The sequence below is a fragment of the Zootermopsis nevadensis genome, unplaced genomic scaffold (assembly GCF_977971745.1).
Source record: "Zootermopsis nevadensis isolate Lab colony 2312 unplaced genomic scaffold, Znev_1.0 Znev_ptg000021l, whole genome shotgun sequence".
Lineage (NCBI taxonomy): Eukaryota > Metazoa > Arthropoda > Insecta > Blattodea > Termopsidae > Zootermopsis > Zootermopsis nevadensis.
This window is the reverse complement of record NW_028259153.1, coordinates 5,057,700-5,083,009: the sequence shown is the minus strand read 5'-3', so window position 1 is coordinate 5,083,009 and position 25,310 is coordinate 5,057,700. Positions and strand designations below refer to the sequence as shown.

Below are 25,310 nucleotides of genomic sequence, written 5' to 3'. Positions count from 1 at the left end.
ATATTTAAAGTGTTCAGTTTCAATAAAAGCTTTTTTACCCACTGCTTTTTTCTTGCACTGTACTCTACTGCACTGCTACTAAGTGATGACTTCCAGATGTGGAGGGTGGTTGCAGAAGTGTTAGCCTTGAAAGCACTCGCTTTTAAATCCCAGTATCCCCTGCTGACCTGATTTAAATCTCACAGTTACACTGTGATGTGCGTGTTTCAATAACACTATGAGAGATTCGCAATTAACAATGCTTTTCTTATGTTTTTCATTAAGCTCAAGGCCCTTTCAGCCTTCACTGAAGTAAACATAATAGTTTTAATTATTTTCTGTGGAATTTCTTGTTTTGAAATAATGTGATGGCTCTGTAAGTGTCTGATTGGATTAATATAGAAGAAAAGGTTTTCATATGTCTTTTTAAAATCTTTCATTAGATTAACTCTTCCTCTGATTAAGTGACCTACTTTTACTGTTGTTAAATCTCTAGTTTTTAGTCTTGTAATGCTAATGACGAAAGGGATGGTTCTACAATATCAGTGTTTTGTGTTTTGCAGTTATGTGCATTGATCTTAAATGTGGGAAAGAGAATAATTCACTTGGTAAGACTGTTACAGAGAACACACAAAGCAACTACTGTAATATAGTGGTCATTGGTCAAGTATGTGTACAGTTTCTTGACCATACATGCAACATACTGCATTGCAGATACTATGTGCTGTAGCAAGTGATGGCAAGCAGTCATACTAGGTTTAGATCAGCCACATGATTATCTGAACATTTTTTTCCTCAAAATGTGTGGTATGCTACAATTTAAGAACTGTAACAATAATCATTTACCCACATGTACAGTAATGAGCAGTTTTCATTTTCCTGACATTTCACACACTTTGAGTACTCATAACTATTCTGATTATGACACTTTTTAATGGAATTTTGTTATTTATAATGTTTTGATTTATTGTCTCCTTCAGTCTGTGCAATTCTGCCTGGGACACTCTGTATAGTTCTGTTTTATTTCTGTGTTTAATCCATTTTTTATCTCCTGATCTATTTACTATTTCATATCAATTGTTGGTTGTGGTTAAACTGTGGAATTTGTTAGAAATATGAATGGTTGAATTCAGATGGGTTTCATTTACTTTATCAACTACAGAAAAAAACTGATCCTTTTGTCTTCAACATGCAGTAGTGATAATGTATGTGCATTAAGTTTTTATGCATGGATGCTTGCTGGAGGATTATTATTATTATAACAATTATTTTTTGTTAATGAATGAGCAACAACTGTAGCATTTCTCCATTCTGAAGATGGACATAGTTTAACACAGATAAAATATGCAAATATTATAAAATCAAAGTCTGAATACTGCACCTCCTACTGTTTGGCCTCTTAATAGCAAAAAGTGACTTTTTTCAAGATGTCTGTTTTCTGGGCTGTTACACCATGTAGTCAGGTAGATATTGATGGATGTTACAGAGGAGTTTATAGCTTTTATCATCAGGTGATGATGATGGAGGCAATAAAATCCTCTGAAATGTTTCCATGGTGCAACATCCCAGAAGGCAGCCATCTTCCTACTTGTTGCTTGAGAACCTGAAATCTCATGATCAGTTTCTTGTTTTTAGGTGTGGAGCCATGGAGTTCTGCAGTTACCTCAATGTTTTCTAACAACAATCTCAATACAGAGACATTTATTCTAATTAATCATTAAATTCAAAAACCTAATTTATTATTGGAAGATTTAGTGTTGAGTGGAACTCAAAATTTTACATCTGCTTGACTGTCAGAAGATGGCTGTCTGTATGTGACTGCAAGCTTATCTATTGTGGGCGGGGAAAAAAACGTTTATGGTAAAGATTTCCTGTATCCAAAATGCAGCCATAGTGATGATGTTATGATCATGCAGATTTGTCATATGTTTTTAAGCTTATTGCATGTGGTGCCGCTTTCCAGGTGGACGTGAGAAAAAATATACTAGCAGTCTATTTTTCATCATACTTAAATGTGTAGTATTTACTTGAATAAATATAATGAACTACCCTACACTCATCCTTCAGTCTATAATAAATTGTGTAATTCAAAAATTTGCTGCTCAGAAGCAGAATGAAAAATTCTGTTCTTCTAGAGGAACATAATACAGTAAATATTTATAGTGACGAGTCCTGCTTGCAGATAACTTATAATTTCCATAGAAACATGGCCCACGCACCACCACTATTCATATTTGTTGGTATGTAGAAGAATCAGTTCACTAAAACACATTCATTATGTGTCTAAATTTATCAATGTAATAATATATATTATTGTTCTAATTTAATTTTTCCTTTTAGGCTTTTACATTTTTTAAACCAGTTCTGCAGTTTATAAAATGTTAACAGGTTCTACAGAACTGGTGCAAAATTTCTAGGTGACACCACTGTAATATACCTAATATACCGTTCAGTTCCATGAAAGCAGAACTTTTTACCATTCGAGTGACTTTTCAGGAAGATCTCTACATGATGGAGTTAATACACATTAAAAAGTGGTGTTTGGTGGTCCAGCCAGTACAACACTTCATAATAATTTTGAATTCTTCTTCAGTGTAGAGGGCAATGATTAAAACTTACATGCAGTTAAACAGATTCTTGACTCTTTTAGTGATGTCACTTGTTTACAGATGGTTTTGATTCAACTTCTGCTGCTGGCCTTCTGGAGCCCTTGTCAGATGTAGTGGTTACACCACCAGGGACTAACACATCAGTTGAACACACAGACCTGCAAACAGATCTTTTGAGACAAAAGCTACAGAAATGTGATGACCAAATTGAAAATTTGAAAACAAGTCAGTCTCTTGTGTCTGTGATTTGGAATGCTTTAAGGAGCTACGTGTCAGACAGTAGTGCCAACAAAGAAGATATGCTGGTAAAGTGTCTGTGCAGGATGGAAGCAGAGCATCAGACCATTGCTGTATTGAAGAATTATAATAACAGACCTCTTCCTGTGGTTTACCGAGTTCATCCTTTACATCTTCCGTCATCAAAACTTGAAAGAAAAAGTGAAGATAATTTGTTATTACATCCTTATAATGTGTTTGTCAGAAGATGTTGTATGCCAAGTGTGGATACTGATTATGTAAATAGTAGAAAAGGTGTATTAACTTGTAAGTTGATCAGAGTTTCTGACCCTTCAGGCTTTAAAGCCTCTCGTAGTAAACATGGGAGTAAAAATGATGAATCTCATATGCACGAGAATTCCACGGTATCTTCATTAGGAACTGTTTCTGCAAGTGTTCATGTGCTGTTGTATGTTATTGAGGATATTTACATGAGCCTCTCTGACAGTTTTAAAGAATATCTGGATAAAGTGACAGTAAATAAAGAAATTGGACATGACAGCTTATTGGTGTCTGCTGTTACAAGATCAGTTTTGGGTGTGGAGATTGGTGAAAGAGTGAATTTGGAAGTAGTTGACAGTGCAGCAATGCCTCTTCTCTCTGAAATACAAATTACTCCACTGGGGAATTGGGTATGTGTGTGACTGATCAATCACTTTATTTTAAATCATTTTATTTGACCTATTAAAACCCAAATTCAAATTTATTTGAGACTTAATCCTTTGGGTTCATTGTTAAGGTGGTCTTGACAGTAAATTTTATTCCATTAGATCTAATGTCAAGTTCGAATTGACACACATTTTCAATGATTTTTTCTCTTATGTGAAAACTGCTGCCATCTGTTTTAAATTTGTGGTATGCATTTTTTATTAATATTATTTTTGTTTTAATGTACTTGTTGAATCCTGATGATGGACAGAGCTCAACAAATCTTCAGTGAGGACTACAGTATCTCTGGAGGTCTATTTTGAGCTTCTTCTTATTATGAATGAAAAATATTTCTTGATTTGCAATTGCTAGAACTGATTTTGTCTTGCAGACCTGTTTCAGCTTATGGTGAAACCAAAAGCCTTCCACTTAAAACTACTTATTGATCTTCAGAAAAATATAACTCATAAGTATCAAATTGCATGAAATCTTGTTTATTCAGAGTGATATAATTATATATAGACAGATGAATATGGTGAAGCTAAAAGGTGTGTTAATATAAAGAACACAGTTTATGCTATTGACATGTTGCTCATATTATGCATCTGATGTCTCTTCTAGGAAAATAGTACCAAAGAATTAGAAACCTTATGTAGGTCTTACATAGCTGAACAAGTGAAAACACATTGTCTGCTCATCAATTCTGAATCATTTCTGCCTCTACAAGCAACTTCATCTAGTACAACCCATGTCTTAGTCAGCCTGTTACCTGCTGGGGTAGAATATGTTATTCTGTATCCAGACATTGTCAGAAAGTGCAAGTTCAGAGTGAAGGAAAACACTTCACATTTGATATATCCAAGTGCTGATAAAGAGTTGGGTAATAATGATGCCCACAGTGTTCAATTTGGGTTAGTATATATTTCTGTTGTAAGTGATAATATGAGGCATGTATCAATTCAGTTTACTCTGAGAAATGAAACATCTCTTCAAGTGTAGATTCTTGTATACCCTCATACTGCTTCTATTAATTTGTGAATGAGGAAGGAATGTACAGGATGTTTTCTTTTAAAATTTTATAACTTTGTTGCCTTAAAAATGTTACACAGTTTTGGATTTACCTATGCGTGCTTCACATTTTAATATTTTAAAACATAAAAATGCTTGTTTCTTAAATGGTGAAAGAGTTCATGAAAATTTCAGTGAGACAGCTAAACAGAGAATAAGTTTAGTGTGAGATTCTGTGTGTTTGACTATCATGAAAGTCATATAAATCTTTTTGTTAAAATAGGAGTTTCTGAATATTTCTGTATTAAGCTGTAGTTATATTACTGCCAGTTTAATACATTTTACATCTAGTTGATGCAATCAATCTATTTTGTAATTATTTTAGTGTTATTTTATGTCCCTTATTTAGTAACAACTTCCAGAAACTTGTATCTGAAGGAATAACAACCTTGGAAATGAGTTTGCATCTTACACCTCTTGTTACAAAACTTTTACCATTCAGGACAAACTTGACATCAGATAATATCCTTATTGTTGGTAAGTCCTAAGATTTTATTACTGTAACAGTGTAATTATTACATTATAGAAGATTTTTGTTAGAATTTCTTTAAGACAGCGTATTGTATATGCTGAGGTGGCAATGTAAAATACCTGGGGAATTTGAATGTCGTTCACTGACGTATTAATATGTGATAATGTAAGATGATTTAACAGATGTAACTAAACGAGAGTGCCCAGTGTGAAATAGGTAAGAGGAAGCTAGCAAAAGGTTACCATCATAAGCCTTGGAAGCTTTCATTTTTAGGCTGAGAGTAATAGTGACCTGTTCAAAATGGAATGCCACAGGACCAAGAAAATTTTCTGTTTTGCTCAGTGTTCCAGTTTATAAAGGTTTTTATGCACTACAGACAAGTGAGTACACTTTACTTATCCACAGTGTATATCAGCATTTCTTACAGAATTAATTAAAGTATAACAAAGAAAATTTTGCTTCTAAATACATCACCATTTATTATTGGTGCAATCAAATCAGAATATGAGATGGGCAGGGTATATGGAATGTATGGGAAGATAATAAACACATAACAGTTATGGTTGGAAAAATATGAATAGAGACCTAGTAATAAATGGGAAGATGATATTAAGGTGAATCTTAAAGAAACAGTATGAAGGGGTGTGTGTTGGAATCAACTGGCTCATGATAGGTACCAGCGCTGGTCTGTTGTGAACGAGGTAATGAATCTTTTGGTTCTTAAGATGAGACATTGACCAGCTGAGTGAATATTGGTTTCTCAAGAGGGACTCAGTTTCATGGAGTAAGTTACTGAAATATAATTGTGAAGTTGTAACTGTTTGTAAGCATTCATGCATTAATCCATTCACACATACAGTTATTATACATGCATGATGGGAACATACATGAACTTTAAAAATTTGTAATTGCTAGAAAAAGAAGCACATGTGTATATGTAATGGATATACTAAATTTGTGTGTGGAATGTGAGTCAATTGCTTGATCATTGATTGTTAAAGATGTACTCATTCATCAGTGAATCAATTCATAGAAATTTATTTATTATGATATATGATAATTTATATCTTGATTTTCTCAGAGTTTGAAAATTGGTACAAATCTTATAAATGTTGATTGTTCTGCAGGACCTGCTGGCTCAGGGAAAACAACTCTTGCCAGAACAATATGCAAAGAACTGGGAAAACCTCCGTACTTTGTACATTCTATTGAAATACAGTGTAAACACTTGAAAGGTATGTTGCATGTTTTGTTTAGATAGATCTGATGTGATCTAGGTCCAGATATCTTCCTGAACACCTTGTTTTCAAACACTTGTAATTTCCATTCTTCATCCAAGGTAAGAGACCATGTTTTTCTCAACCTTACAAGACAATGGATAATATGATAAACAAATTAAAATGATATTTAGTTACTGCACATTGAATGTTTATTGTTATTGTTTTGCTTATTACATAATGATAATTCATGACAAGAAGAAATGTGTGTATTGTTTGTAATAAAAACCTCACTGAGAAAATTATCCTTAAACGCTTACGTTTAAAATGATTAATAAGAAAAAGGGCATCAAGATATTGCCTGGTGAACATAATGTAAGTAACTTGGAGTTTAAGTTTATTTTTTCAAATAGCAGGATAATATATTATTATGATAGGTTTGAAGTTTCATGAAGCTGGTTTCTTGTCATTTATCTAAGTCAATAATATGTTATTTCACAAAGAATTTGTTTGTTTCTCTGAAATGTTGGCATCTGAATACAAGTTAACATGGCATTACACCCTATAAGACCAACATTGACATCTTCACTGCTGTGGGATCCTTCAAATCTTATATGTTTGTTAAACTTCAGTATTGATTCTCAGTCTTCTCACAACAGTTTACAATAGGTAAATTTTCCCTTGGGTTCATTATTTATCTCATGAAATAAATAACACACTTAAGGGGAAAGTTATTTATTGTAAATTGTTGTGTGAAGCCTGAGAATCAATATTGAAGTCTTTTGGATCCACAACATGACAGTGAAATACAATCTGATGTTTGTGTTGTGTTAGTGAGTTGAAAACTAAAAACGTTTGTGGTTAATGACATCATTGATATAGTGATCATGAAATTAAATGCAAAAGATGTTAAAGCAGAACAACATTTTGAAGCTTTCTGTCTTCTGGGTTATTGCGCTGTGTAGTCCGTCATCAGGGTGTTGAATATTCATCACTCTGATGACAGAGGCAGTATGACCTCTGAAACGTTGGTAACCATCGACCAGACTACACAGCGCAACAACCCAGAAGACAGAATCTTCATACTCACCGCTGTGAAAACCTCAAATCTTACACAGAACAACATTTTATTTATAACCTTTATAATTTCTGCCAGGTAAGAAAATGGAAACATTACAGAAGCTTATGTCTCAGTGGTTGTGTGAATGCACTTACTGCCATCCAGCAATTCTCATGTTAGATGACCTGGATTCAATTGCTGGTACAGGAAGTTCAGCTCCAGGACAATTAATGTCTGAAGAAAGTAACTACTACACTAGGTAATATTATATTCAGTCCAGTTTCCTTTACCATAATGCCCGTTTCATCTGTGGTCATCTGGGTTGTAAGATACCTTGTAGTTTTGCAGATTGTTATCTATGTTTCAAAGTAATCTGTCATCTCCATCATCAGTGTAAAGGTTTTAATTGAAGATGTAGTCAATGGGATCCTTACAACACTGGTAACAACTTAAATGGCATCATAAACCAAAAGACCATATTCAGAATTTTCACTGCCATGAAAACCTCAGATTTGATAGATGATGACCAACCTAGAAGCAATGGTAAAACATGAAAAATTATCAGCTTGCAGATTCCCACAAAATATTTTGAATAGGTGGAAGAATTACTTTTGCCAGCTGTGCATGGGGATAATGATGTGAGGCAGACTGAAGTACATACAGTTGGGTCATTAGTACCTGAGGTTCAGATTTCTGTTGAAAAGTTATAAATATCAGGCGCTGATCAAGTTCTGGCAGAACTATATTGAGGCAAGCGGCAATACATTATGTTCTGAGATCCACAAGCTTATTAACTGTATTTGGAATAAGGAAGAATTGCCGGAGAAGTAGAAGAATTCAATTACTGTAGCTATGATGTGAAGGGTTGCAAAACTGATTAGTTATTGTTGAGGAATATTGCTGCTACCACCTATATATACAAATTTTATGCAGCATTCTTCTGTCAACATTGTCATATGTAGACAAAAGTACTTAGTCCGGATTTTGACATAATTGATCAATCTGCATCCTTCAGGTACTGAAGAGAAAATGGGAATATAATTGGAGACTGTACACCAGCTATGTGTGGTCTTCACAGTAGCCTGTGATTCAGTTAGGAGGGAAGTATTGTATAACATTGAATTCAGTTTTAGTAATGCTACTAGTTAGGCTAAATAAAACATGTTTAAATGAAATCTATAGTAAAATCCATATATGTAAACATTTATCTGATGCTTTTTCTGTTATGCTTTATCTCTTTTGCTTTTCAGTTTTGCTTTAGATTCTTTCTTTCCTGATGGCATATTCTAAAGTTTAGAATATGCCATCAGGAAAGAACAAGAAAACAAAGAGGGATTGGAAATTAATGGGACACAACTTGTGGTCTATGTTGATGGTATTAATATACTGGTTGAAAACAAATATAAAGTGAAACACTGAAGCTATGTTAGATGCTAGTAAGGAAGGTTGTGTAGCAATTAACGCAGAGAAAACTAAGTGCATTTTAATGTCTTGTCACCAGACTACAGGACAGTATTATTATATAAAGGAAGCTAATAAATTATTTGAAAATGTGGCAAAGTTAACATTTTTGAATGATGTTAAATCAAAACACCATTCATTAAGGAATTAAGAACAGACTAATTGTGGGGAATGATTGGTGCCGTTCAATTTGGATTTTTTGTCTTCCTGTCTGCTGTATGAAAACATAAACATTAAAATATACAGAACTGTAATTCTACCATTTGTTATGCATTCTTTGCATGAAGTGCATAGGGGAATGCATTGTGGTCTGTTCTAGTCTGTCCAGTTAATTCTACTTGAGATACAATGGTCAGATTAATGAAATATCCTGTGAGTGATAATAAAATGATAGAGGAATGAAGAAATTCCTGAGGTTGACATTGAGGTGCTGCATCCTGGTGGTGAAAGTGAAAATTTCAAGGTTTAAATGTATTTATTTGTAGTGATTACCATTGGCAATTATTGTTATGTGTTCTATGAATGTTTGCTGTGGTTACTGTGATAATTGCGGTTTGTATGTGGGAATTTGCTGAAATGTTTGTGTATGTTAATATTGTTTTTGTTGGAGCAGGTTATGTTAGGTCAGGTTAAGACATGAAGTAGGATTTTAGTTTCTCATGGTGGTGAGTCTGAAGATGGTTATCTTCTGGGTTGTAGTGCCATGTAGTCTGGGTAGAAGTTTACCAATGTTTCAGAGGTCCTTGCTGTTGTATCTGAAAATGGGACAGGTTTGCAGGGCAAATGAATCCCTTGGGAAGTAAGTTGGTGTGTCCATTAGTTTGTTCCTGTTAACTTTGTCAAATGCTTTTTTAAAGTCTATAAAGGACAAGCAAGTTTCATTATTGAACTCTGTGTTTTTCAATAAGTTTTAGTGAAATTTAGCCACCACAGTATGATCACTCTTTGCAAAATCCATTGTGCTCTTCCCCAATCAGACTTTGATAGAATTTTGTTAGTTTATTCTTTGTAATACTTGTGTAAATTTTATAACCAGCATTCAGGGAACTAATTCCTCTATAGTGTCCATGACTTTTTATATTACCTTTTTTATGGAGTGGTACCATGACTGCTTTTTGCCAACATTTTGAGGACATACTATAGTTCCATATATTGTTTATAAGTTTGAGAAATTAGGTAGTAAATAATTTTCCAGCATATTTAAAGATATCTCCATTCAATCCATCTTCTCCAGGGGCTTTATGATTTTTTATTCTTGTTAGGACTGAATTTAATTCTACTTCACCAGATATCAGGGTGATGAAACCAAGGATTGTGACATGGGCAGGGCATGTAGCTTGTATGTTTGGAGATGAGAAGAGCACACAAAATTTTAATTGGAGAAACTGAAGAGATGACACAACTTTGAAGACCCAGGCAAACATAGGTGGGTGGAAATATTAAAATGGGTCTTTGGGTAAGGATGGAATTTATATATCTCAAGTTAAGGACCAATGCTCTTGTTAACATGGTAATGAACCACCAGGTTCCATAAAATGCAGGAATTTCTTGACTAGCTGCTAGCTTCTCAGGTATTCTGCCCCATGGTGTTGGGGGGGGAAATTATTATGATATACATGAGTCCACACCACACATTCAACTTTGAATTATCATGGTGATGTGACACTTTTTTAAACTCCAAATTCTGCGTCTGTGACAGCTTACTGCAATGGTGTTGTTCCGTGAATGCACACTGCATTGCATTGCTTGGCATGACAATACTTTGTGTGCTTAAACATTCAGTGTTGCTGTCTGTGATGTTCTATTTCCTTTGGGTCAATTAGAATGTTCTTTAAACACCAAAGTTCTTTCTAGGGTGCTATATATATTTGCTTTTGGTTTGATGATTATTGCAGCTGGACACACAAAATTGGAGGTTATAAACAAGTCTGCAAATTTTGCAGGAAGCTTTCCTTTATTTGTTATGGCAAATAAATCACATGATTGCATGAACTTTATTTTCCAGCTCCTTTGTTCAATTCTCATTTTGTTACATTGCAGAGTTGGTGAAAAGCTAAGTGAACTTCTAGAAGAGTTCCAGTTCTCAAATTCTGTATCAGTCATAGCTACAGCCCCATCTGTTTTGAAAATAAACTCCTCCTTTTTAGTGCCACGTGGTCAACACATCTTCAAAACTGTGTTGGAAATTCCAGAGTTGAATAAGGTCAATTATTATATTATTTTATTTAATGCCAATCTCTATTTATCAGAGCTCATGTGAATTTTGCCCAGCATGAAGAAATGAGATTGTTGCACTTGTCAACATGTTCTCATTTTAACATAATATTAGAATAAAAATAACAAGTTTAAATTGGTTTGAGGCTTTTATCTGTACTGTGAAAGGAAGGACAGATTTATGGTGTTACCATGTCAGTATGTTGTTCCACATATCTGTCCTCCCTAATAAATGTGAACCAATTGATGGATTTTATTCAGACTTGGAATGAAAATCATGCCACTAGAGGCCATTACATTGTTGTGCCTTTGAATTTCTGTGTGAAATAATGTCAGGTGTGCAAAATCTGTACTTGGCATTTGGTTTGATTGTAATATAATGAACCGGGTTTGCTATTCATGTGAAATTTTGTGCTAAGATAGATCACAAATTGTCTATGAAACACATTTTATAGATTTACAATAACAAATACAGATACAACAAAATTCAGACAAATTTCAAATGGTTGGAATCTGCACTAGAAGAAAGTATGTGCAGAAATGAATCACTATTTTGTATAATTATTAATTTATATAGTCTTGCCATATAAATTGAAGTATTTGAAGAAAGTTCTTCCCAGAACGTATTGTTTGTATTGTAATAGTGCATAAGAAATAAATTATCAGAATTATTGTTGTAGTTCTTTACAAATTTGTATTTATATGCTTGCAGGGTGACAGGGCAGACATTTTGAATAACATAATTTCACAACGGAGTAATGTGACTGCTAATGGTGCTGTTCCACTGGACTGGAGCTCAATAACTTGCAGATCAGAAGGCTATGTTGTACAGGACTTGGTGGATCTAGCTGACAAGGCCATTTTTGAATCTTACAAGAGAACAGGTATCTAATTAAGTAACTCAGTGGAACATAGTTTTTGAGAAGATGATAGTTGTTTAGCTGGTTAAGACATTCTGTAACATTTTGTGACATGCTGATGTTTTTATGATGAGAAATTTTTGCCTCCTATCCAACACTCAAATATGTCTTGTCATATGTGACTGCTTATTCAGTATTTGCACAGCTACCTTCCATATCTGGAGGCCTTCTGCACCTGCAGCTTGAGGGTATTCCATGCTTTAGTGACCTATGTAACATGTATCAGTGATGCTGTAATGAAGTTGCTGTAATAGATTGATTCCTCTGAGGATATCACTTATGAATGAACAAATTTTGTCTGACCTTTTTGACTAATTTGTAAATGGTCATTTGTGCAATAGATACAGTTCTATAATAATATTTTGTTGATATAACTAATTAAGTATAAAAATAACTACACAATTGCAGAACTGTAATGATTTAATTATTTAGACTATTTCATATATGACACATGGCATTGTATGAATGTGTGCTGTGTGGTGAAAATTATGTAATAAATTTAGGAAGGATGTACCCTTGGAAATTATGTAAAGATATGGAGTTTCCCTTAAATTCTTCCTTGTTAGTTATGTCATTAGGCTGTGCACTAGCTAGTAATCATCCTGTTGATAACATTTAGACTTGTACAACATTTTTCCTCTCACATTTCAGTACAATGTCCTTACATTTAAAATTAAAATATATAAACATTTGACCCACATAAAGTGGAAATGCCTTTGGAAGAAGACGACCATGACTGTTATGATAAGCCTAAACTATATTAATATGTATTTACGTAGCATCCCTTGTCCATAAATCCTGGGACCTAAGGCTTTTCTGATGTAATGATTTTCTGAGTTCTGGATCCTTATGCAGAGGAATTTTAATACAGATAAAATAAATAATAAAAAATGTGCAGAAGCCCACAACTTATGCCGCCCACTGACAAAGCAAGTACAGACAAGGAAACTACCTTCGACTAATGTTAAAAAGACTATTGATGGGGGTGCTGCTTGCACATGGTGATTAGTTGAAGAACCACAAAGCACTAGTTTTAAACATGACAAGTGTAGCAATATGCCACCTTAAAAAGTGACCAGGAACAAATATAGACTTTAGGTCCTTCTGGATTTTGGGATGCTGGATACAGAGTCTGACTGTGTGTGGATATGTGTTTATAAATATATACACTGAACATCATGGCCAAGTGGTTAGCACTCCTTCATATTTTGGTGGTCTTGATTTGAAATCTGAGCCTAGAGTTTGGTTATCCTGAGAGTTGTGATTTTCCTCAGTCCCTTCATGCAAATGACCGGTTAGTACTTCAAATCAGGACTTCCATATCCTTTTCTATTCATTATTCGTAGGTCATAATTTGACATTTTATAGTCTTTATCCTTTGACTATAATATCCATTAGGAACACCATCAAGCAGATTAGTAATATGAACTGGACACCTACAATGACACAGGGTTTATTAAGAAACTACAATGTAAAGAGATAACTAAACCCAACAAAAGAGTCCAGTGGTCATTAGTGGACATTTTTGGTTTTAATGGGCAAAGTTCGGTAAAACCAAAAATGTCTGCTAATGCCTCATGTCCAGAACAATTTTGACAATACCATATGATGTGTGTTAAATCAAAAAATCTGTTAAATTGAGGTCCATTAAAAGAGGGTTTACTCTGTTTAGAGCTGCAAACAAAGAATGGTTCTGTTTTGTGAGGTGGAATCTTTAGTAGCATGGGAAGAGTTATTTGTTTTAATGCGATATGAATAATAATTTTTTATTCAATAATGTATGCAGTTATTTTGGTTTTGTTTTAAATTTTTTGCTGTAGTTAAATGAACAGGGTGTTGGTTTGTATTGTGCAATGATAAGATTATTGTAGACATATTCTTAGTGGGAATACAGTTCCCAGTTTCTTTAGCTCTTGTACTAGCCATTGGTCACCAAATAACTGATTTTTTCACCATGCTGAATTTTTAAACTTGTAAGCACCCCTCTTTGTAGATCATGCTCATGCCTGCTGCAGTTTTGTAGTTGTCTTCATTATTATTATTTGTAATATTAAACAAATTTTGGAAGAAAATTAATTGAATTAAACATTTTTCTTGTAGTATTTTGTAGTGTTACTCCTACTTGATAAAGCTCCTGATATAAATCAGGTGTTTTATGTGAATGACCTTGTTAATGCTTCTGAGCACCTGCCTTTATTCACTATCAGTGTCAGTATAATATTGCACTTATCTGTTACAGTGTCTACTCAAGAATGTGAACGTGCTTTGACTCTGCAACTAGACAATAATGACTTTGAAGAAGCCTTGAATAAGAGCGTACCTTTATTACAACGAGGACTAGAACTCTTTCATGGTAGTGTCCACTCTTGGGATGATATTGGAGGATTGGCAGAAGTAAAGAAGATCCTTATTGAAGTTTTGCAGTGGCCTTCACAAGTAAATATGAACTTATCAAGTTTGTTTTTTTAAGATTGCAGTTTTGAGACTAAAATTATTGTCATATTTTGAAATGTCTTGGTGATTTTACTCAGATATGTTACTTCTTGTATTAACTACTTCCCTTTTGTCCAGAATTAACTTGGGTTGAATATTTTGCTCTGATTATATTATATCAGGCAAATTGAAATGTAAACCTTTTAAGATAGTAAAAATGTGTTTAAATGAAACCTATAGTAAAGTCTGTATAAACATTTGTTGGATGCATGTTCTATTCATAATGGTTTGAACCAAGGCAGTGTTTTATTACCATTGCTCTTTAGCTTTGCTTTAGAAGGTCCAAGAAATCAAAGAGGGAATGAAACTGAATGGGTCACATCAGGTTCTGGTCAAGAAAGTTGGTTTAGAAGTAAACCTGGGGAAAACAAGTACACGTTTATGTCTCGTCACCAGACTGCAGGACAGTCATGTGAAGGTTGTTAATGAATCATTTGACAATACGGAAGAGTAAAAATATTTGTGAATGGTGTTATCAAATTAGAATTGGATTTATGAAGACTAAATTTAGGGAATGAATGCTTGCTACCAGAATATTTTGTCTTCCTATCTGATACCTAAAAACATAAAGATAAAAATGTTCAAAAGTGTAATTTTAGCTGTTGTTTTGTGTTTGTGTGAAACATGGTGTAGTATTGACTTATCGTCATCGTCATCATGTTGCTGCTTGCACTGAATATTATGTTGTGCAAGAGTGATTATCACTCCTGTTGCATATTTGGGAAGTCCTGAGTTAAAGTGTCAGCCCAGAGGCTGGCTGTCCGGAATTTAGTTTTTTGTTTCCCTCAGTCCTTGTAGACAAGTGCTGGGATAGCACCTTACATTAGGCCATGACCTCTTCCTTCCAATTCACCATTTGTGAATCTTCTATTGTTTGATGCTGTATAGTGTGAGCTACTGATATTAACTTATTTACCAGATACCATTATAGGTATGAATCTTAATGTTAATGCAATAATACGAGCAGAAATTTCAATAGTTAGAGCATTTATATAGTGTACTTAATGTTCAAATCAAACTTTGTTAAATGTTTTAAAAAGTGCTTGTTTAGAACTTTATATAACACACAAACTTACAGAACATCTAAAAGTTTACTATACTTATATAGAAACTACTAATTTAATAAGCTAGAGATACAGTGTGCTATATGTCCTCTCCTTCTTGTATTTTACTCTTTTCTGATGGTCTGTTCATCTTCTTTCAAACAAAAGACTATGTATATATATATATACAAAGGTAGGTCAATGCAGTCAACTTCCTTATTTATGGGTTATATTTTCTTGAAATTGTAATATCTAGCAATTAAGTTACAATAAAACTTCTGTGAGTGTCTTATTGTCCTCTTAGGAACTTTGACCATCTAGGAACAGAGAAAACCTTTTTGATTGATTTACAGTAGGATGAACTGTTATGTAAAGAACTTACATATTACAAATTTTAAATTTTTGGGTCCTGTGAGTTTTGCTAGATGGGGGCTTTGATTCCAAACTTTATGACTGAATGTTTTTATTGATATTGTGTTCTTTGGTTTCAGTATCCTGAAATATTTGAGAATGCTCCACTGCGTATTCAGTCAGGTGTGCTGTTGTATGGAGCCCCAGGTACTGGGAAAACCCTCCTTGCTGGTGCAGTGGCAAAGGAATGTGGCCTCAAATTTATCAGCATTAAGGTGCTCTGTGATGGCTTTCTTTAGTTCAAGACTGTTATTTTTTAAGTAGTATAATAGATTCACAGATGCTACTAGAAGGCTAGGTATGTAGGTATTGTTCATACATATGCAGACAGAGGGACATTGCATACAGTGACAGTCCATTCTGACCTAGAAGGTATCAAATGTAACATGGTGGATTAAAATATGTTGAAAGTGATAGAATATCACAAAATCAGAAGGAAGTTGTGCAGGGTGTTTTAGCTTTGTAGTTTAATACAGTGAAACCTCTATCCATCGTTCCCGGAACTATCGTTTTCCCGGATGCATCGTCCGTTTTGTTCGGTCCCGAATACATCCCATATAAAATAATGTTACATTTTCCCGCTTCTATCGTTCCTCGAACTATCGTTTTATCGCATCGATCGTTCAAAAATCTTAGTCCCGGCCCACAATTTTCCCGCAATGATCGTTTCTGAGAAATTAAAATGCTGGGTTTTGAGATAAATTAATACCGAAAGACGCAGAATGTTTTTGGAATACACAGTAGCGGTAACCTGTTATGTCGCCCAACCAGCACAGATCCTTTTGGAATGAGGGGACAGTGGTGCAGGGGTGATAGTTGGAGTGAATGGCGGTGCTCATTGTCAGAAATTTTACGATTTTAATTAGGGTGCACTCATATTTAGTTCCAGCGATGCCAAATGGCATGTGCACTGTGAATTTCTTCACAAATGCTTTTATTACAAGTACAAAGGAAAGGCGAAAGTGCTGCTGTGGATGTGGAAATAACGGAGCTGTGGCTCGAGAGACTGCCAACACTGCTGGAGGGATATGAGCCGCGGGACATTTATAATGCGGATGAGACCGGACTTTTCTACAACGCCCTCCCGGATAGGACTCTGGCATTGAAAGGTGAATCTTGCCACGGGGGAATACGTGCAAAACACCGAATTACTGTTCTTCTGTGTGTTAACAGTGACGCTAGTGACAAACGGGTTCCGATTGTAGTTGGAAAATCACGAAAACCGCGTTGTTTCAAAAACATGAAAAAACTTCCGGTGAAATATCACGCCAACAAAAAGGCTTGGATGACAACAGACATCTTTACGGCGTTTTTAAGTTCTCTAGATGCCTCCATGGGCGCACAAGGCAGAAAGATTTTGCTGTTTGTTGATAATTGTGCCGCTCATCCGAAGGACACGACATTTCTACGAAATGTGAAAGTCGTGCAGTATCCAGCAAATTGCACGAGCGTCTTGCAACCGCTTGATTTGGGCATCATAAAATCTTTCAAGCAGTTGTATAGAAAGCGCCTTGTGCAAACAGCTGTATGTGCAATGGATGCTGGGAAGGATGTCAACATGAAAATTGACGTGCTACAAGCAATTCATTTCACAGTGGCAGCTTGGCGGCATGTCTCCCAACCAACTGTTCTGAATTGTTTTCACAAAGGTGGCTACGGGTGTGAACTTCGCGCAGAAGCAGACTCTAACGTCAGTGTGGATGAGCATGATGGCTTTCACGAAGACTGGAATAGATTTGGCGCCGTGAAAGACGTGGTTAAATTTGGTGACTACGCGGCAGTAGACAGCGAGCTTGCTACATGCGGAGTCGACACGATTGATGAGTTGTGTGACGATCGCGAAAGGGGTGGGAGCGGTGAGGAAGACGACGAATGCGAGCCCGAAGCTGTGCCGAGTTTTGCCGAAGCACACGCTGCATTGGCAAAAGTGAAGTCGTTCTTTTATGCCCATAATATTAGCGAACGTGACGAGGAAAACATTTTGAACGTGGAAAGTACTCTGTTTGGTCTAAAACGTAAAGTTTCGACAAACCAGTTGTCCATTAAAGACTTTTTTGGTAAAAAGAAGTAACTTTGAAAGAGAAACATTGTTTTTTTAAAAAATTTTAATGCTTTCCCGCATCTATCGTTTTCCCGCATCTATCGTTTTTATTTCCCACCCCCGCCGAAAACGATGCATCGAGGTTTCACTGTATTTACATTTGTAGGCCTTGGTAACAGAATTCCTTTCATTTTTTATTTATGCCTGTACTGAAATTAATATATTTTATAAAATTTGCAAATTATGTTATTTCTACAGACTTGAAACCCAAATTATGGGGAAAATATTTGGAATGTTGAGAATGAATAAAATGGGAAATAGAGAACATTCCTTAACAAGGAAATTTGTAGTTTATACTCTTGCTATTTGAATACAGTGAAACCTCGATGCATCGTTTTCGGCGGGGGTGGGAAATAAAAACGATGAATGCGGGAAAACGATAGATGCGGGAAAGCATTAAAAGTTTTAAAAAAAACAATGTTTCTCTTTCAAAGTTACTTCTTTTTACCAAAAAAGTCTTTAATGGACAACTGGTTTGTCGAAACTTTACGTTTTAGACCAAACAGAGCACTTTCCACGTTCAAAATGTTTTCCTCGTCACGTTCACTAATATTAAGCACATAAAAGAACGACTTCACTTTCGCCAATGCAGCCTGTGCTTCGGCAAAACTCGGCAAAGCTTCGGGCTCGCATTCGTCGTCTTCCTCTTCCTCACCACTCCCACCCTCTTCGCGAACAATAACAGGAAGAATGGAAATACTATTACTGCCGAACTCAACGAAACGTAGCTGTAGAAGACCCTGAACCGCTGGAAACGAGATTAACCAGAAGAATGAAAAGTGCCGCCAGCCTTTCCTTTGTACTTATAATAAAAGCATTTGTGAAGAAATTCACACTGCACATGCCATCTGGCATCACTGGAACGAAATATGAGTGCACCCTAATTAAAATCGTAAAATTTCTGACAATGAGCACCGCCATTCACTCCAACTATCACCCCTGCACCGCTGACCCCTCATTCCAAAGAATGTGCTGGTTGGGCGACATAACAGGTTACCACTACTGTGTATTCCAAAAACATTGTGCGTCTTTCCGTATTAATTTATCTCAAAACCCAGCATTTTAAGTTCTCAGAAACGATCATTGCGGGAAAATTGTGGGCCGGGACTAAGATTTTTGAACGATCGATGCGATAAAACGATAGTTCGAGGAACGATAGAAGCGGGAAAATGTAACATTATTTTATATGGGATATATTCGGGACCGAACAAAACGGACGATGCATCCGGGAAAACGATAGTTCCGGGAACGATGGATAGAGGTTTCACTGTAGTAACTTTGTGGAAATGAGACAGTTTTTTCCAGAATGTTAGTGGCGAAAGCTTTAAAAGCAACAACTTTGAAGACTAAGGCAGAGATGGGGTGGGATGGATCTTGAAGAAATGGGAGTTTTTATGTTAGTAGTGCTGAACTTTTGAATGTGGCAACAAAGAATCAGTTGTATTATGTTAATCACATTTTGTACAATTGAATAAAATTTTTGGATATTATCCATCGTCTAGTAAATATAAAACGTAAAACGACGTTTCGGAGATGGGACTCTATCTCCGGAGATAGGGATTAGCTCTATCTAGTGGGCCCAACTGTGTAGGAACCTGAAGACGGAGATAGAGTCCCATCTCCGAAACGTCGTTTTACGTTTTATATTTACTAGACGATGGATAATATCCAAAAATTTTATTCAATTGACTCTTCACCATCGTCAAGAAGTTTTAGATTTGATATACATTTTGTACAGTGGACCATTCCAACAGTGTGTCAGTGTCAATGTTTTCTCTCTTACTTTTGCAGCAGATCACCACAGGTAATCTTAATTCCTAAACCATACTAGCTAATTTACCAATGAAGGTGTCCCAGATTTATCTTGTAGCTCAACAACTTGATGTAACAAGGCACAAACCTAGACACCTGGGGCAGTATGCCCTGAGATATTTATATTCATATCTGATTAATTATCATCTTCCTGTGCTTTGAGATTAACCAGGTGTCTAGAGGCAGACAGCCTGTGTGGAGCAGCTTTACATCATGAGCATCCATCATGTGGAAGTTGTACTTTCTTATAAATTAGTTTTCTTTTGAATGCCTATGATGTAGAAAGTAAGCAGATGTGAGAAATCAGTAATCTGTATAATTATTTCCTTTTAGTTAATGTTCGTAGGTAGTTTAAGGTTTGCTATATTGAGGAGTCTGTCCCGGGCATGACGTTAAACTGCGTCCACAGACTGAGTGACCACCGGTGTAAGTGGTCCCCCTCTACCAAGTGCTTCGGAGGGTGGAGGTTCAGGGCACCCTCATGCCCTTGGGGTGAGAAATCACCTCTAAAGGCGGATGAACCCGGATGGGTCAACGGCATAGGATGCGGAAGGAAAGGGGAATCCACCGCATTAAAGATCCTCGGGATTTCCCAAGTATCAGCAGCTCAAGAGCTGCTGCCAACCAATCCTAGGATTGATTACGAAAGAAGAAGATATTGAGGAGTAGCCTGTCATTATACATTTTGTTTTTTGTGTGTATGTGTGATTCTTGTCTCATGTTTGTAGTTAAGTGTTTGTCTTACACCTGTAATGAACAGTAAAACATTACAACTGGCATAAAGACATTTTGTAAACACCACGTGGATTAAGAGGTTTCTTCTTCTCTTTGTGCTTTGTTATAATAGTGTAATTATGTAACATAATGCAATATAATGTAATCTGTTTGTAGGGTCCAGAGCTGCTGTCAAAATATATTGGTGCAAGTGAAGAGGCAGTAAGAAATATATTTCAAAAGTAAGACCATCAAATGAATTTGTACTACCAGAGATGGAAAATTTCTTTGTATCCGGGTACTTGAACATTTTGTCCTTAGAACTGCGGCAATCTCTAACTAAGACGTTTAAAATGTATTAATTTACATGTAATTAATTTTTGTTTTTCTTTAATTTTTTTGGCTGGCAACTAGTCTTTCAAGGAATTCTTCAATTTCTGTACCTTTGGGGTCTGCAACTGTTTTTTAAAGTCTTTGCATTATTACCAACTTATTATCACTATTACTGATTCTTTGCAGCATGTTGTTTGTAAACAAGCAGTCTTCTGGTAATAATCAAAATATTCCCATTAATACTGTCATTAATTCTAACTGCTGGCTGTCACTATGACTAGTTATTTCCAACCAGATCAAAATCACTGTACAATTAATCCCATGTTTAATTGAATCAAGGCACAAGCATGCTACTTACTACTTCCTCTATCTTTGGCATGATTTATTTCAGTTGATAAAGCAAAGCATGTTCGTTGTTGACAGTAATTTAAAAAATTATGAAAACTGTATGTATGTAAGGGCAGGATTGAGGAGGATGTGTTTGTAGCATTGATAAGTTTTCAAATGAAGGTTAGTATAGCGTAAAAGTAGCTGAGAAGGTTGGTGTTATGGTAATGTCATAGACTTTTATTTGCTGGGTACCTGGCTTAAATCTTGGTTGTCTTACTGTTTGTCTTGATCAAAATTGTTATTATTTACCTCAGGATTCACAAATGAATGCTGAATTAGTACAATGAAGTATGTTATGACCATCCCTTTATGCTATTCATTATTATTTTACCATATCATACAATGATAAATACCTGCAGTTGAAGCATTGTAATTAAATAAGCTAAGGATGCAGTGAAAATACATGCATAGAACAGTGTTACATGTAAGTGCTGTATTTTTATAATTTTTAAAGGCATTTTCTTATTTTATTCAGTCTAAAAAAAGTGATCATTACTGAACTTATTTTTAGAAAAGAGGGTACAACAATTTCGTTCTATCCATGGGGTTTAGTTTGATGTGTCTAGTTTCACATTTGTATACATATGGAAAATATTCACATTTACTAGGGGTGTGACTGTAATGGCATGTGAAACCAGTTTTCTTGCTTCCAGGTTACTATTGCAGTATGTTAAGACTTGTTTTTATATTTTATTTTTAATGTTATCTTGTATGTTTTCTGTAGTGGACAAATAGGAAATTTAGTTAGACTTTCATGGTAATTCCCATCCATAAGTCGAAGGTTTGAAAATCTGACCTTGTTTTTGTCAACTGCACTGTTTTTCTGGAATGTAATTCCCATGGTTCATGAGGGATTACTGTGCTATATCAAGGGACAGACTGTCACTTACATCGTTTTGATCCATCAGTAGCTTTGCCTTCTTCTTTCACAATACTTATGTTACCAGGTGTATAGATTAAATGGTGAAATTTCTTATAATGGTTTAATCCTTATTGTTTCAGATCTCAGAGTGCCAAGCCATGTGTCCTCTTCTTTGATGAGTTTGACAGTCTTGCACCAAGGTTAGCTTCAGCTTTATTATATTTACCAAGCCTCAGTGTAAATATGTTTTACAGGTTGTTGTGTATAAGTTTTGTTTCCATGTACAATATCTGCCACTTGAAAAAATCCTCTTAAATAAATGTTTCTTTCAACTTATTTATGTTTTCTGGTTCCACCCGAAGTTTCATGTTATGAGAAGTGTTAATCAGTAGGTCTCTTATGCTCATGCAATTGGTTGCAAACTGCAGCTGTTTGTAAAATGTCTGATTTTAGGTGTTATATTGTGAAGAACACTTTATAGGCCTATGCCTATCTGTCTGTCAGTCAGTGATGGTTTTGCTAGGAGTTAGGCAACTTGCATGACGAGGTAATTGTGTGGGGTCATTGAAACAATGGGATCCAGTGGTTACAGTCCCATTGTCATTGTTCTTATTATTTTTGTTCCTACTGTCATTGCTTTTCATTACATTGTGTTTGTTAGGTTTGACACCCATCCTGTTGATGATGCTATGGTACAGAGCAGATCGTCAAGGCCTCAGGAAATCTGGGACTGTCCCTGAAGGACTTTTCCCCATGGGACTAGGCTGTCCTTATCCAGGATGCTTGCTTTTTTGGGGTCTTGTCACCCCCTCCTGCAGATCCTGCTCCTAGACCTCTGCCCTCTGTTCATTCTGTTTTGTGCTTAGCCCACCAGGACTTTGAAAGTCCATTTTCTGCCCGTACAGGGCTTTGACCATGATGGATTGGACCTTCACTAGTCACCGCAGGCATTTGCCCCTTGGGGCTGCTACACTTTGGTATTTTGCCCTTAGTGACATTGCCTCGGCCTTGCCGTCACTGTTTTGGATACCCCTGGGCCTCTTGCCATTTCAGATTAGATCGTCAAGGCCTCAGGATCATCTGGACTGTTCCTAAGGGGTTTTGCACCCTGGGACTTTGCTTTGCTCCACGGGCAACCTCTCCTCTGCCTTGGTCATCAGGCCTGAATATCCCTGTGTGTCCACCATCTTGATTGCATCATTAGTGCAAGAACGACTGAAGGTCATTGCTGGGCAACATGTTACACAGCAGTGGCTGTAGATCACCATGTAACAATGACCCATGTGATATGATATGAAGAATGCCTTTTGAAATGTCACTGTACTCCAAAGAGTATGCCCTTCCAATATTGTTGTTATTTTACACCAGGAAACTTGATGTCATGTGAGATTTAGCATTGTTCCTAAGCTACTAACTGTGGAGGAATGAATTTTGGTATAAATACACTAGAGATCTGCCACTACATTTTCTGTACTGGAAGTTCAGTCTTGTATTTGTGGATTGAAAGTTCATACAAAGTTGAAAATGTCATTACAGTATATCTGGAATAAGTTGTTTTAACATTGATATCATTTATGAGTGACTCTAACCACTTGGAAGATTCAGTAAAACCTCTCTAAGTTTGACACTTGTGGTTCCATGAAAATGTGTCCAACTTACAGAGGTGTCCAAGATAGAGGGAAAGAGAAAAATCAATATGTGGTCTAATGACATTATAATCTATTTACTTACATACACTAACTGCTGTAGGCTCACTTGAATTAAGAATTAACGACAATAGTATTAATAATAATCTTTTGAAGCCCACTCCCATGCATTGCACATTACACCCTAGCCTCAATAACATTTTCTAAAGTTTATTCCACCAATTTTCGCTTCCCCATCGCAAAAAGAAAAATTCCATTTCTGTTAACACAGTCTGAACTCAAATGCAAGCACAGTACTGACGGAGTTAAAACTGTGTCTTCTGCAATACTGTAGTCCAGTTAAGGGTTCAGCAAAAGAATAGTTAAACACTTGCAATGCATTCCAATGATGGGTTCAATGTCCATAAGATAATCCTCCAGAGAGGAGGCATTCATCAGTGAGAAATTCAAAATAACAAAATATGTAACTGAAAAAGTTTCCCTGAAAAGCATTGAAGTTAATTGCATGAACCTGTCGAACTTACAAGAAAAGGGGTGTCCAAGATGTACGGTATTGTGGACATGTAAAATTATAGGATATTCGCCGGTTCCAATTAAAAGTGTCCAATATAGAGGGTTGTCCAGGATATAGGGGTGTCCAACTTGAGGGGTTTTACTGTATCTTATAACATCTTCGTTATGTGCGTACTTTCAGGAATGCAATACCACTTACGTCAGTCCTTTAAACCCGTTCGATAACAACAGATCTGGAGTTGAAAATGTGCATAATAAAAGCAATGATTATGGAACAACACAAATAGACATCTTCAGGTTGTTCCCAAATTCTCTGTAGCCTTTTATGAAATGGTAATATTGATAATTTACAAGATTTGTGACATATTATTTTCAATAATTGGTAACAGTATAGTGCATATTTTAAAACATTGCCTAATTACTTTGATTATTTTTCAAGAAATATTAGTATAACATTGATCATTTAATCAGTATGACAGATCTTTTTTTGTGTAAATGTAGGAGGGGCCATGATAGTACTGGAGTGACAGATCGTGTAGTGAACCAGTTACTGACACAGCTGGATGGCGTTGAGTCTCTGCATGGAGTCTATGTTGTAGCTGCCACTAGTAGACCAGATCTCATTGACCCAGCTCTGTTACGGCCTGGCAGATTGGATAAAATCATAGAATGTCCTCTTCCTGATAGGGTATGTACTTTTGTTTTATTGTTGTTACAGTTTTGTCACAACTTTTAAGCTTGTGCAAGGAAGTGGATTACCCTACATTTTATTTAATTTATTTACTTCTGTCTAATCTAAGGTTAATGATGTGTGGAGCTATACCTCCATTCCCCTATATATCTGCAAGACGGTGCTTTGTTTAGCACTAGTGATAATTTTACTTCCCTCACTTTATGTGAAAGATATTAAGAGAATGGATCAAATGCAAATTAAAAGGAAGGATTGTAGGTATTGTGTACATGTATTATATTGTAAGACTTGAGGTTCTCACAGCGGTGAGTATGAAGATATCCGTCTTCTGGGTTGTTGCGCTGTGTAGTCTAAAGAATGTGGTGAAACTGCAGGAA

The 25,310-nt window shown here is 35.8% G+C and overlaps 1 protein-coding gene across 1 annotated transcript in view; it reads left to right on the top strand.

The window, feature by feature from the left end:
* Positions 1–25,310, top strand: part of Pex1 (peroxisomal biogenesis factor 1) — a 47,292-nt gene that overhangs the window by 2,893 nt on the left and 19,089 nt on the right. The window contains exons 4-15 of the mRNA XM_022076926.2: positions 2,649–3,496; positions 4,134–4,423; positions 4,930–5,057; positions 6,180–6,287; positions 7,426–7,588; positions 10,831–10,993; positions 11,717–11,888; positions 14,164–14,360; positions 15,952–16,086; positions 20,676–20,740; positions 22,224–22,283; positions 24,744–24,930. Coding sequence (XP_021932618.2) covers positions 2,649–3,496; positions 4,134–4,423; positions 4,930–5,057; positions 6,180–6,287; positions 7,426–7,588; positions 10,831–10,993; positions 11,717–11,888; positions 14,164–14,360; positions 15,952–16,086; positions 20,676–20,740; positions 22,224–22,283; positions 24,744–24,930 — 2,516 coding nt within the window. The remainder of the gene's footprint in view (positions 1–2,648; positions 3,497–4,133; positions 4,424–4,929; positions 5,058–6,179; positions 6,288–7,425; positions 7,589–10,830; positions 10,994–11,716; positions 11,889–14,163; positions 14,361–15,951; positions 16,087–20,675; positions 20,741–22,223; positions 22,284–24,743; positions 24,931–25,310) is intronic.